At 42.5% G+C, this 13520-nt stretch overlaps 1 protein-coding gene across 2 annotated transcripts in view; it reads left to right on the plus strand.

The window, feature by feature from the left end:
• The window catches only part of tmeff2a (transmembrane protein with EGF-like and two follistatin-like domains 2a), an 80961-nt gene that overhangs the window by 53366 nt on the left and 14075 nt on the right, over positions 1-13520 (plus strand). For both annotated transcript variants that reach the window (XM_008404284.2, XM_017302359.1), the window contains one exon: positions 4296-4392. In XM_008404284.2, coding sequence (XP_008402506.1) covers positions 4296-4392 — 97 coding nt within the window. The remainder of the gene's footprint in view (positions 1-4295; positions 4393-13520) is intronic.

Raw genomic sequence — 13520 nt, forward strand, 5'->3', positions numbered from 1 at the left:
GCTAATGTTTCTGATTAGCACTTTAGGTTTAGCAGAGCTAATGTTTCTGATTAGTGCTTCAGTTTTAGCAGAGCTAATGTTTCTGATTAGCGCTTCAGTTTTAGCAGAGCTAATGTTTCTGATTAGCCCTTTAGGTTTAGCGTAGCTAACCTTTTAGGTTAGCGTAGCTGAATCACCTGCAGGTTGCTACCTAAGGTTGTCTTGGTTAATTCAGACAGTCACTGGTGGAGCCAGAACCTAAAGATATCGGGGAATAACAAACTGCTGATAGTTCAGCAGAGCCAGTCAGGTTCAGGGGAACCTAGAAACTGTCAGCAGAACCGCCGTTCGACCCGCCACTTCCACCCACGTTCCCACGGCAGCTGCCACCTGCTTGGGCCTGGAATGTCGTGGGAGACTCTTGAAACGGTGAAAGATCAGCATAGATCATAGACCACGGCTTATGTAAGGTTTGGTACGACATGCTGGTAAATAGAAATGAAAAGCTGCTTTCAGGTGGTTTATAGGCCGCTGAGGCTCTTTCTGCAGCCTGTAAAATTACAGGAGTTTTGATCTGTTTTTGTTTCAGCCTTGACTTTGCACAACTTCTCCATTTTCTCTCTGAGCTCCAGACTTGTGCAGCAGATTGTCTCTCCAGTAATCTCCAAAGCTTTCTTCTCTTAATTTAAGTGGTTGAATATTTTTTTTGGCCTGAATATTACGCCAAGAGAGTCTTGATGGCCTGGATTTTCTTTTTCCCATCTGGTTTTTCAGGATTTGCCTCATTGGCTGCAGATTCTTGGTCCTGGCCTCTACAGCATCCTCTCTCTCCCCTCTCCGTCTCTCTCTCAAACAATATCAGTTAAATACAACCTGAGTTGATACAGAATTACTTTTTCAGGTTATCGTTTAAGAAAAACAAGCGACCAAACCACAACGGGAAACTTTTAAATGTTTTTCTGTTGTTTCAGGTCATATCACAGCATTTTGATCTGCGCCATGCAGGGATGGGCACAATGCTAATCCACTAATGTGCTAATAGCAGAGCTAATTTTTGGTTTAGCGTTTAGCTTTCCTGCTAACTTTGAAAACTTTTAGCACAGTTAGCTTCCACTGAATACATTTTTCCGGATAAAGTTCTATTTGGCGGTTTTGCAAACTTTCATTTGAATAAAGTTCAACATGATCCAAGTTGACGTTTTGACCATCAATTGTCAATTTGCCAGTTAGATGCTTATATTCATGCTCTTATTTTGAAGTAGACAGCAGTTCTGTTTCCTCTCCTCACTTTTTCACAGTGTTAATTAAATAGATGCTAGAATTCATATATTGTTGTGCTTTTGTGGGTTTCATCACCGTTGACTTTAGCTGAACTGCTAAACAAAATGTTGCTGTAGCGTTTAGCTTTGAGTGGAGCCGATGTTTATGATCAGTGCTCTCGGGTTAGGGTAGCTAACCTTTTAGTTAGCCGTGCTAGCTGCTGGTTCTGGGTTTATAAGGTCACTCTACAGCCTTAATTTCCTTTTTTCTGAGCCAGTCAGCAGTTGACTTGCAGCCGTTGTTTGAATCTCTGTTGTGGTTGTGTCACAACCCAAGCAGCAAACTAAAACGGGTCATTACAGAACCGCCTCGTTATCTCGCTGCTGCCAAATGCTGCTAGTTTTATACCAAACAAGCAAAAAGTAAACCTTACAGGAACTTTCATTTTGTCTCAACAGAATATTTTCCTAAAAATCTTTTTGGTAAATGTGATTTTTGGCCTTGCAGTTATGCTCAGTATCAGTTTTTGCTGAACCCTGACCTTAAAGCTGCAGTATGTAACTTTAAAATATATACTTTGTTTTTAAACGTATTTATTGAAACTGTCACCATGTTGTGAGGAAAATCTATGGAAAAAAAATCTTGCTCCTTCTCCCAGTGCAAACTAGAATAAACCAGTGAGAGCCAGGAGGCGGGTCTTAACGCTGTCAATCACCCTCCGTGTAGCTCTCTGCTATGCTACAGCTAGCATAGCTGGTCATGAATGCTAAGACTAGTTAGCATAGCCACTGATGATACGGGGTAAACATACTTTCTGTAACGGTAGTTTGTTTCTCTGCCATCAGCACATTTAGCAGCAAGTACATGAGGATGATTGACAGCGTTAAGCCCCGCCTCCTGGCTATTATTGATCAGATTCAGGGATTATCTGTCTCATATCAAACTGTCCCAACATGGTGACATATTTTGGGTGAGCTGTAATCAGTAATTTATTTAATTAGTCGCTCCTGGGAAGGTTAAATCTACTTCCTGTCAGACGGGTTGTAGTTGGATGATTTCTTGAAGTAACTCTGACTGAAAAGGGCAAAATTAACCCAAAAGCTTAGAAATCAGTGTTTTCAGAAAACATTCATCTTTTTTCTGCGAACTCGGAGGATTTGGCTTTCATGCTCCGCTGGTCGGCCTCGGCTTCACACCCGGTCATCTTGGCGGTTCTGTGACCCGAAAGGTGAAGCTGTGAATACTGAACGTGAATCTTTATTCGTGACTGCAGGCGTCCGGCTCTCAGAGGACGCTCTGCCTCGGCGTCACGGCAGACAGGAAAACAGAAATCAGCTGATCGGTCTGCGACTCGACGGCAGCAGAGCCGCTCGTCTCTCTCGTAGCAGAAAGTGAACTCTCCTGACTTTGACTCTAAAATCAGGCTGAACTCAACCCTGTGAGCAGAAAACAAGGTTACGCCGCGCTAACGGCGCTCTTTCAGTCCAGCGCGTCACAGGGGATCACAAAAAATAACAGTTTCAGGGGGGAGAACGAAAGACGCGCCACAGGGGAGCGCTGCGCGGTGGCGCTGGTTAGACAGTTAGACAGATATGACACGAGGAAATGATGCCAACTTCCACCCCTTCCTCTCGTCCTTCCACGTTGCTCTCCTGGGTCCCAGCGAGTTAAAAATAGAGCTTGTTTAATAGAGAAGAGGAGAGGACTCCGCTGCGGAGGGAGAATGCAATTTGAGATTGGCCAGATTGCTTTTATTCCTCCTTTTCTTCTCCCCGTCGGCCACTCAGGAGGCGCGACGCGCGCCGCCGGGGCCCCTAAGCCGCAATAAGCCCGACGGCCGCCGCCGCACTCGCAGCGCGGTGAAATAAAAGAGGGACTCGGGGAAGATCAGCTGGGATTTGAGAGAGATGGATGAGAGTCAGGTGAGGAGGAGATGAAGGAGATGCTTCAGGTGGGATGTGACTGGATGTAAATGCAACAAACCACCGAAAGGTGGGAGTCGTTGTTGGTAGAAACTGAAGAGTCTAAATGGGAACATTTCAGTTCTGCTGGCAGGTTGGCCTGTCACAATAAATCAGTTAGTTAATCTCATGATCAATTAAGACAAAGTCAATAACTTCCATTTTCATGATTCATCGTTTTGCTGTTTTCTCGGTCAAATCCGGTCCTGTTTTTTAAGGTCAGTTTTGTTTACAGACTTTATGATTCGTTTTATTTAAGGATGCACTGATTGCAGTTTTCTGGCCGATCGCCGATTACCGATCTGTAAAAAGTCCGATCTGCCAATTCAGATTTTGGGACCAGTAAGTCGGTGCACGCCTAATTTAATTTGGTTTCTTTTGTGTATTTTGTATATTTAAAATGTTTTCCTGTTGCAGTTTTAAATGTTCATTAAAACATGAAGTTTGATGCTTTCATCCCCAAAAGGTGTTCCCAGACTCATTAAAAGATTTGTTGAAAATAAATGTTCTAACTTGACCTGGAAGTTGATTATTTAATTTTATTTGATAAATAGAATAAAAATGTATCCCATAGATGCAGATGGAGACTTTTGTTTGTAATCAGGGTTACAAGTTTTTAGATTAATATCAGAAATTTTTTCTAAAAGTTTTATATCAGTTTCTCAATCTTTTATGGGCCAGCGCCCCATAAAAGGTCCAGGTCCCTCACCGCCCCCCCCCCTAGCCTTTATCCAGGTCCCTACATTTATTTTATTTTCTTTTGAAAATTTTACTAGAACATTTCTGAGATGAATCACAAAGTTTCTGAGTTTTTGACAGAAATTTGCTCCTTTTTTTCCATCCATTTACGACGGTTTTTAACACGGCGTGATAAAAATCCCAGTCATGTTTCTGATCTACAATAAACATCTGGAGAATTTTGGCCCACGTGGAAAAAGTTTGTACACCCTGCATTAAATGTCCTTTCACTGCCAAGTTTCCTGGGAGCCGGGTCTGGTTTAGCCAAGCGACCTTGCCACTCACAACATGGCGGACGTTTCTCGCAGCGGCCCGTCTGGTGGAAGCCGTCACACATGCTCTTGTTTTGTGTTTCAGGAGGCGAAGGTTCAGCCGAGACCGGCCAGAAGGAGACGTCCACCTGCGACATCTGCCAGTTCGGAGCGGAGTGCGACGTGGACGCCGAGGACGTTTGGTCAGTCCGAACTCTCCCTCCTCCAAACCGCCCGACCCGGCTTCCGACTCTTTTCAAAAACACGCTCAATCAAATCAGTCCAAATATAGCCGTCCGCCTGAAAGAACTGGAAGCGTCGCTCCTCCGTCTCCTGCGCAGAGCTGAACACCCGCCGAGGGTTTTTATTGCATGGCTGACCATTTCATTTAACCTCAATTACCAGAGCAGGGCCGGGAGAGAAAGGAGATTTTCGCTTATGCTGGAAATCCAATTACTCTCCTTACAGGACTTGGCAATGTCAGAGCAAAAAAAAAAAAAAAAATGTCTTTGAGTCGCACGGGGAGAAACTAGTTCAGTGATGAAATAACATTTGTTGAAGGTTTAACCGTTTCCTGCAGGTCCTCCAGCCTGGTTGTTGTGCAGGAAACTCCTGGAATCAGCAAAGAAATCCCAGCTGGAAATTAGGAGCGCCCTGAGAGTATGACTCCATCAAACGGCCTGATGTAATGGAGAGATAATGTACCCCAGTGTGCGATAACCATAATGCCAAGGAATGGCTCCGTGATGCATTTTGAGCCGCGTTGCTAATGCTAAACAGCCGCGCGCCTCCCGATGCCACCCACTTCTGCAAATGCTCTGTAATACGCCTCTAAAACCCAGAAATTGATTTAATGGCACTTTCCCGAATTCCCGGCGGGGAAATTTATCCAATCACTCAATCAGGACGGAGTTGACGGTTTTGCGCACGTAAAACTGAAACGCCGAAGAAAATGGAGCCTCGATCTTACCTGAAATAAAGACATTTACACACAAGAGAGCAAGTCAATAGCATTTAGAAAATCGGATTTGACATAAATATTATAACGGACATGAATATTTCAGCGTCTCCTTGTGTAAAAGCGAAACTACGAGTGTTTAATCTTTAAAAGCCCCGAGGTGTGTTGATGTGAAGGTTTGTGGTGGATAATCGGGGAGGTAATTGCGACCCGACGGCGGGTGATTTCCCTGAAACGGCACCAGCGGCGGGCGGCTGCAGCGCGAGGCTGTTTTGATTAAAATGACAGGTTAGTCCAATCAGGCTGCAGCTGGTTTTAATCAAACACGCTGTCAGTTAATCACGCCGTGATTGGAGAGAGGTGGCTGCAATCAAAAACCGTCTTATTTTTACACAAACAGCCCACATTAATAAACAGTTTAGTTCTTAAAGCAACTTTTAAAGGAGGAATGCAGCATTTCTGTTGGTGCCTGAATGGGCAATTATTAGTTTCAAAGGGGTGTTTTAGCTTTTTGTTCTGCTTAAATGGGTTTTTCCAAAGAGAGTAATTAACTTCCAGAGCGCTATCTGCAATCCCTGCTTGGAAATCCAGGCTGCGCTTTAATCTGCTCTGGTCAGAAATATGCATCCACTCATCATGGCCAAGAATGTCTAATTTCTTTCTTTTAATGATTTATTTGAAACGTTCCTTTGACACGGTGGAATGATTACACGGCTTACAGCTGCAGCCGTTTGTAAAGAGGAACTGGGAGCTCAGACTGCGGTGCTACCTGCTCAGCAGCGGCTCAGATATATCCATACCACCAATGAAAGCTATGCTAGCCATCAGCAAACCTCTGGATCGATATCCAGCCGCCTCTTGGTAGATATTATTTAAGTGGTTTGTATTTAAATCGCGGAAGGTTGAAGTTTGGGTTTTAGGGAGGCGTTAGTGTCATATTAACCTGCTTCATCTGTTCTAAAACCAGTCTTGATGTGTTTGGGTTCATTATCCACAGTAGTGGTCACAGACCCGCTAATTGGCTAATAGACTTTAGCTAATTTTGTAAACATTCAGGACACTAAGATTCCCATAAATCAATTTTTGCACATAAATTCTATAGCACTAACTTACTTGAGTGTCTTTCTAAACATCTGTGTTGAATTTTTGGCTTTTGACTGTTTCTTCGATAGCATTAGCTTCAGCTAAATATGATGCTGATGTCCTAGCATTTTTGCTAAATTTGTAAACAACCCATACATTTCCAGATAAATTCTAAACTGCTAACTTAGTTGAGTGTGTTTCTAAACATCTGTGTTGAATTTTTGGCTTTTGACTGTTTCTTCGTTAGCATTAGCTTCAGCTAAATATGATGCTGATGTAGCGTCCTAGCATTTTTGCTAACTTTGAAAACAACCCATAMATTTCCAGATAAATTCTAAACTGCTAACTTAGTTGAGTGTSTTTCTAAACATCTGTGTTGAATTTTTGGCTTTTGACTGTTTCTTCGYTAGCATTAGCTTCAGCTAAATATGATGCTGATGTAGCGTCCTAGCATTTTTGCTAACTTTGAAAACAACCCATAMATTTCCAGATAAATTCTAAACTGCTAAGTTAGTTGAGTGTCTTTCTAAACATTGGTGTTGAAAATGTGGCCTTTAACTGTTTCTTCATTAACATTAGCTTCAGCTAAAAACCATGTTGATAGCACACTTTAGCATTTTTGCTACCTTTGAAAACATTGAGCACATGTAGCTTCCCATAACTTATTTCTAGGTAAATTCTGAAGCGCTAATTAACTTGGCTGTTTTGTAGATTTCAGTTGAATAAACTCGGTGATTGGTTGCTAAGAATTCTTCAAGTAGCTTGACATTTATATTTATGCTTTTATTTTGAAGTGGGTGCAGCAGTTCCACTTCCTCTCTTCAACAAGTAAACAAATTAAGCTAACAGAAGAATTTAGTCCTTTAGCGCTTTAGCGTACGCTGAATATCATCACAGCGTTTTAGTGGATCTAATGTTTTTCCTACGTGTTATGGGGTTAGCATGGCGAACCCCATCAGGTTGATGCCATTGTCTTTACTCTGATATAGTGCACAATGGCTGCTGGCGTCTATCTTGAGGGCGAGCTGTAAGAAAGGCATGTTAATGTTAGCACTGTGTGCTAGCTTTTAGCTCCTTGAGGGCATAACTGAACCACTTGGCATTGTTTTTCCCATTTTTGTTTTAAGGAACACATTCAGTTTCGTTTTTAGCATAGCGTTAGCTAACCTGCTAACTACCTTGAGACCTTGTTTATAACATTTGTTCATTCATGTTGTGATAACGTTTTCTGGCTCAACAAATCTACCATTGTTGACATATTTTAATCAGTTTGAGAGTAAAAGGTTTCTGCACCGATAGATAATCGTATCTCTGCTGTCAAACTACTAAAATGTTCTAACATGGTGGAGTGGATCGCTCTGCAGCCTGGAAAGGGGCAGCTTATTTAGATAAAATAGATTATTTAGGGTTGTATCTTCATGTTTCTGTGCGAATTTTGCCCATTTTGTGAAAAAGGACAGTTTATAGAGACCAGTTAACCTTCTGAGCTGTGTAGTACTGGGAGAGAATGTCACCCAGGCAACATTCAAACATCTTATTGCAGCTGCACCACAATGGAGCCCCACTTTAGAAGTCCTTACTTTAAAACCTAATTCTTATGTTTATCCATTTTGACAGCATGAAATAACCCGTGTTTGCCTGCTATAATAAAAGGTTATGCCTGGTCAGGAGAAAATTGTCATTTCAGCCCATTCTCTCCCCAAAGTATTATTGATTCCATTCGTCATCATTTGTGATTCACCAGAAAATGAATATTTTTCCGTCTCTTGCTTCATGGATTCAGATAAAGAAAAATGTCCTGAGTGTTGTGGCGAAGATACCGCAGCGCTGAGTGAACCTCATTTGGCAGAACGCTTCGCAGCCTTTATCTGCACGCCGCCCTTCTACAGCTCCTATTCTCTGGAGGCGAGCAGCGGGCAAGAAAAACACTAATTTGCCCCAGAGGGATCAATAGAGTGTCACAAAATCCCATTTAGATCCATTTGTGGTGTAAAACTGTAATTACCCACAAAAATCTATGCTTTCAAACCCATCAATAGCGGCCATCATTGTTGATGGAATTAAAGGAGGTTGCTTGGCGGGTGTGGAAGCGGCTGCCGGACCTCCTGAGGTTCAGACCCACAGATGTGTCCAAGACGTTTCTCTGGATGTTTAGTGGATTTAAAATAAAAACGCCAGGTTGGAGGATGGAAAGCTGCTGTCCAGTCTGCTTTCTGGGGCTGCTGTTTGTGTTTTTATAACTTCTAATGGGAGATGTGGACATTTGCTGTGTGTTTTAGCATTCAGAGCTAACCGTTTGTCTCTGTTACGGCCCTTCTTCTCCATGAGTTGATTTGGCTGTTTGTGAGCTTTCAGCTGAATAAAGTTCAACATCTCTGTTTAAGTTTTGGTTAAAAATCCTTAAAGCATTTACCGTTTATATTCATGCTCTTATTTTGAAGTAGTTCAAGGCTTTTTTTACGCTGCAGTTCCAGTTCCTCTCATATTATTTTCACCAAAAACTATTTAAAAAACAAACAGGAATAAAAACAAACATAGCAGCTGAAAGCGATGAAAAAGAGCATAATGTCATTTCTTTAAAGGGCAGATATCATTTAAATCTGAAGTTAGCGGTGTAGCATTAGCTTCAACTAAACACCATGTTGGTGTAGCGCTTTAGCATTAGCAGAACTAGCGCAGCTAACTTTTAGTCAGCGGCGTTCCTTCAGCATTAGCTATTCTGACTGCTTTTTAAAATAAACTTTAATAATGTGCTAGTTGTACATCTGGAAGTGGTTGACTTGTTAGGAAAGTCTAGTAGCACCAAAATTGTCTTTAATAAATTCTCAGTTTTTTTGATACCATTGCTTTTACTCCGGTGCAGTTCTGACTGGCTGATTGTGTGTGAAGGTGGAGCTGAGTGTTTGGTTTAATGTGTTGGCTAACAGGCTGTTTTCCTGCTGATGGTACAAGCAGGTTTAGACTCAGTCGACCTGGAAAGCTAATTAACTGTAACACCGGTGGAAGTGTAGAAAATCTCCAGATAGAAGAAGAAATGGCGGCTGGTTTCTGGCGCCAGGCGGATTGTTGATTGGTTCAGGATGAGCAGACCTGAAGCGAACTGAAATCAAACTTCTCTGCACAGACAGCCCTCAGGTGAGGCAGAAAATAAAAAACAGAGAAGAAGATCCACGGAGGAGCGCCGGAGAAACATGATGTTTAAATCAACACAGCTGGAGCGCAGCACTCGTCCCCAGACATTCATTTATTTCTTACTGCAGCTACAATAAAACTTTGCTTACTACAAATTGAATTTCTATATTTGGAGGCGCTCACCTGGCAGTGACACCTCAGAAGGAGTTATCCCCCCGCCGCTGCAGACAAACAAACACATCTGATCGTTTTTCCCTCTGAGCTTCACCCTGAAGTCGTGTCGCATCTGAAACCTGAACAGTCTCGCATTGATCTCCGTCTTCCAGCGCCGCTTTGAACCGCCGCTTATTTTCCACGTTTTCCTGCTCAGTTTGAAACGATGCGTTAAAAAAAAACTGGGAATTAAGTCAAAATTTAAAACTCTGCCGCTTCTCAGCAGCTTCCTGGACCGTTTATGGAAAGGATCAGGATTTCTAAAACTTGTTTCACTCTGCACCAGGGGTGCCCAAAGTGTGGCTCCAGGGCCATTAGTGGCCCTTTGAATCATTTCTACTTTACAATGGTACAGATTTGGTCCTCTGACACTTTCTGTAATTTTTTGGGATGAGGCTTTCATTATAAAAACTTTAAATCTTCTTAAACATAAAACATGAAGTAAAACACAACTAATTTTTTATTAGCTTTTTTCTTTGTGCTTTTATTGTCATTTTGTAGCAACTTGTGCCACATTTTACCAAAAACCTTGCTCGACTTGGTCACACAAACCAATGCACTATACAAAACCCGGCAAAGAAGGAAATTCTCATTTTACAAATATTTCACAGACCCGTTGCGGCGCACAAAATCCAAAGAGCAGCTCCCCGACGATGGCTAGCATCGGTTTTAGCTGTCAAGCTGTCAACATAGCACACCAAATCTTATGCGATGTATAAAAGAAAAAGGGACGCGCTGTGCTTTGCTTCTAATTGCCTCCACTACAAAAACTAGATAAAAAGATCAGGAAGAAGTTTTGATCAAGAAAACGACATCGAGGGAGAGGGAAGGAGATCAGCTATGCTAGCTTGGCTATGACGACCTTAACATGTAGATGTGCTGTGGAACTCTGTGTGTTTCGGTTCAGATGAACATAAAGACGACTCACACGCCAACTCTGATCTGACGCATCATCAGCAGACTGTGTTCAAATGAACTCATCTAAATTAGCTAGTAGCTAATAATCTGCCATGGTGTTCAGTTGTTAATAATCGCAAAATAAACGTCAAACCTTAAATGTCCTCTGTGAGAAATGTCTGGGTGTCATTTGGTGCTGAATCCTGAAACGTGGAGTGGCGTTGTTGTCAGTTGCTACGGCAACAGGTCTGCGTGTAGCGTAGCCGACCCAAGAGGGCGAGAAAAAGGAAGAATACGAGTGTTTTTGAGTCGTTCTGTTATTCTTCCCTTTGCTGAATTCATGCCAACATCTCCAGGTTTCATTCTAATGGTTTATGACCTGAAACAGTTTTATAGACCAGCAAAATGGAAAATAATTAGCCTAGAGAATTAAATAACTATGAAGAGTACGGCAAATGTAAAAAAAAATATTATGCTTATTTAATTGTTGCTCAGGTAAGTTAGAAATAATTCACCAATAATATTATTTTACGTTTGACATTTGGGCAAAAAAAGAAAACTTCGGTCCTGTAAATACTTTCAACTTGGGGATTTTGACCCTCTGTTCAGAAAGTTTGGACACCACTCCTCTAATCATGCCGGCCTTTGCTTTGTGTGTTCATTATGCTGCAGGAGCTGCAACAAAATTGCTGCTTTATGGTTTTTTTTTCCCACCAGCGATAAACAGCGGCGTGTGTCCCTGATGGCATTAAAATTGGGTCTTATGCTGATTACAGTGGTTCCTGGGAGATGAGGGATAATAATTATCTTTAATAAAATCCAGGCTGCAACATTTTCTCCATGCGCAGATGTTTTCAGAAAAGCAGATTTCAGTGATTCAGTGTCGACGTCTGCTTCAGATAACAGGCGAAATGATGACGACGCTGCAGAACCTGATGGAGGTTTTCCTCCAGTGAAACCCAGAGAGAGAAAATATGTTCTGACAGAGAAGCGATGACACTGAGAGCCCACAACCTATTCGGCTCCTAAAGAAGGAGAACGCTGTGGTTTTTCTCATTTAGTTAATTAAGGTGTTCATTTCGATCGAGCCAAGAATTTACCTTTATTGTTATTTTATTCCAACTGCAGCCAGTTTGTCTATAAAGTCCGGTTCGTTTCCAGAGGTGTGGATGCTGATTGACCTCTGGTCCATCTCCAAACCTTAGTCTCGGTTTGGTTGAAGTTAAATCTGGTTTGGTTTGAATGCATATGTGGACGCCAAGCGGACCGGAGACCGCTCATAAAGCAGGAAGTGGACTATAACGCAGGGCATTCTGGGTAAATACAACCAAAACAAGCGTGTTAGCCTAGCATTAGCTGGAGAAATGGCTCATGGTCTTGAACCAAAAACTAAACATAAATCCTACAACTGCTAAAATCTGACGCCATTTTTGTTTTAATTTTGTTGCGCTCTGTGTCTTCAGAGGTTTTTGTGTCGTTTCCTTCAGTGGTACTTGGTGCAGCGCCCCCACAGGCCAGGAGGGGAACAGGTTGGTTTGACTCAGAGCAGAGAGAAAGAGAACCGCAGCAGCTGGAAATGTAACAAACGTTCCAGCTTTGGTCCCAATCGAACCGATTCCGGTTCTGCTCCTTTTCTCTGCCATGCTGTTTTCCATCAATAGTCCCTGGACTGCTAGAGTCTAACGTCACACAGCCAAGCAGCAGCATTCACCCGCATGTCACGGTGGGTGTTTATCGGATAGTTTCTATTCACCTTCTCCTGCTTTTCCCTCCCGTTTTGCTGCGTCTCTCTCTTTTCTCTCGCTCAGTTTTCCACAGGATTACAGTGAAATTTGAGGCAGAGGATTATAAAAATAAAATCAATGCAGTGTTCAGTTGCAACTGGGTTTGCGTACACAACACGGAGCGGTTAGTGGGAGACGCCGGCTTCGCTGCTCGGTGTGTGTTGGCATGTGAAACGCGGCTGAAATGCGCGTAAAGCTGCCTTTTTTTTAGCTGGGAGTCTGCAGACCGTCGGGGGAGGAGGGAGGCTTTGATTGCAGGGAAATCACAGGGAACTAATCAATACGACACATCCTGCTAAGGAACTGTACTCACACACACGCGCGCACACACACACACACGGTGCTTTTCTACACATCCACGCTCCGATAACGCCCGTTTAACACCCCCCACCTCTCCGTACCGACCCACGAACATGCAGAGGAATGGGAGCGAAGAAGGTGCTGCTGAAACACGGATTATCACCAGGCGACTCGTGTCCCAACCGCGCGTGTGTGTGTGTGCGTGTGTGTGTGTGTGTGTGTGTGTGCGTGCGTGCGTGCGTGCGTGTGTGTCGGTGTGTTCGTGTGTGTGTGTGATGGCCCACTGCAGTCAGGTGGTACCATGCCTATTGTGGAGACAGTGAGAGGCCTGATTAAACATGTATGGAGGCTCTGAGGATGGAAAGCTCCTCTGTGATGGGATTAAAGCGCATGAAAACATACAGATGATGATGATGATGATGGTGATGAAGCTGTGGCTTGTCATCTATTCTTAATTTTTGGTGAAATTTGTTTCTTTGACGTTGGTCGCTTTGATTTGTATGGACGAGGATTAGAACCGCTGAATAGAAATAATTTGGATTTCGATCTCAGGATTTTGTCGTTTTTCATCAGAATTTGTATTTTTATCTCATAAATCTGACCTTAATCTGACCTTTTTCAGAATTCTGATTTCTTTTTCAGAATTCTGATTTCAATCTCAGGATTTTGAGAGGTGGGGGTGAGGACAGAAAACATGAACTTCTCCGTAAGCACTTCAAAATAAGAGCATGAACATAAACGTTCTCCATTTTGTCTGTCTGGATCTGGACAGACAATATATACATATATATATAAAGCTTAGAAAGTTGATTTAAAAAGCTATTATTATTATTGTTGTTATTATTAATAACTGGTCAGCAGTGCAAAGCCGTGTTTTCTCTGGATTAAGACTCTTTCTGGTCTCAACTCTGTAAAACCGTCTGTTGGAAAGTGTGTTTTCAATTTAAAGGCTGTTATGATTTTA

The sequence above is a fragment of the Poecilia reticulata genome, linkage group LG2, assembly GCF_000633615.1.
Source record: "Poecilia reticulata strain Guanapo linkage group LG2, Guppy_female_1.0+MT, whole genome shotgun sequence".
Lineage (NCBI taxonomy): Eukaryota > Metazoa > Chordata > Actinopteri > Cyprinodontiformes > Poeciliidae > Poecilia > Poecilia reticulata.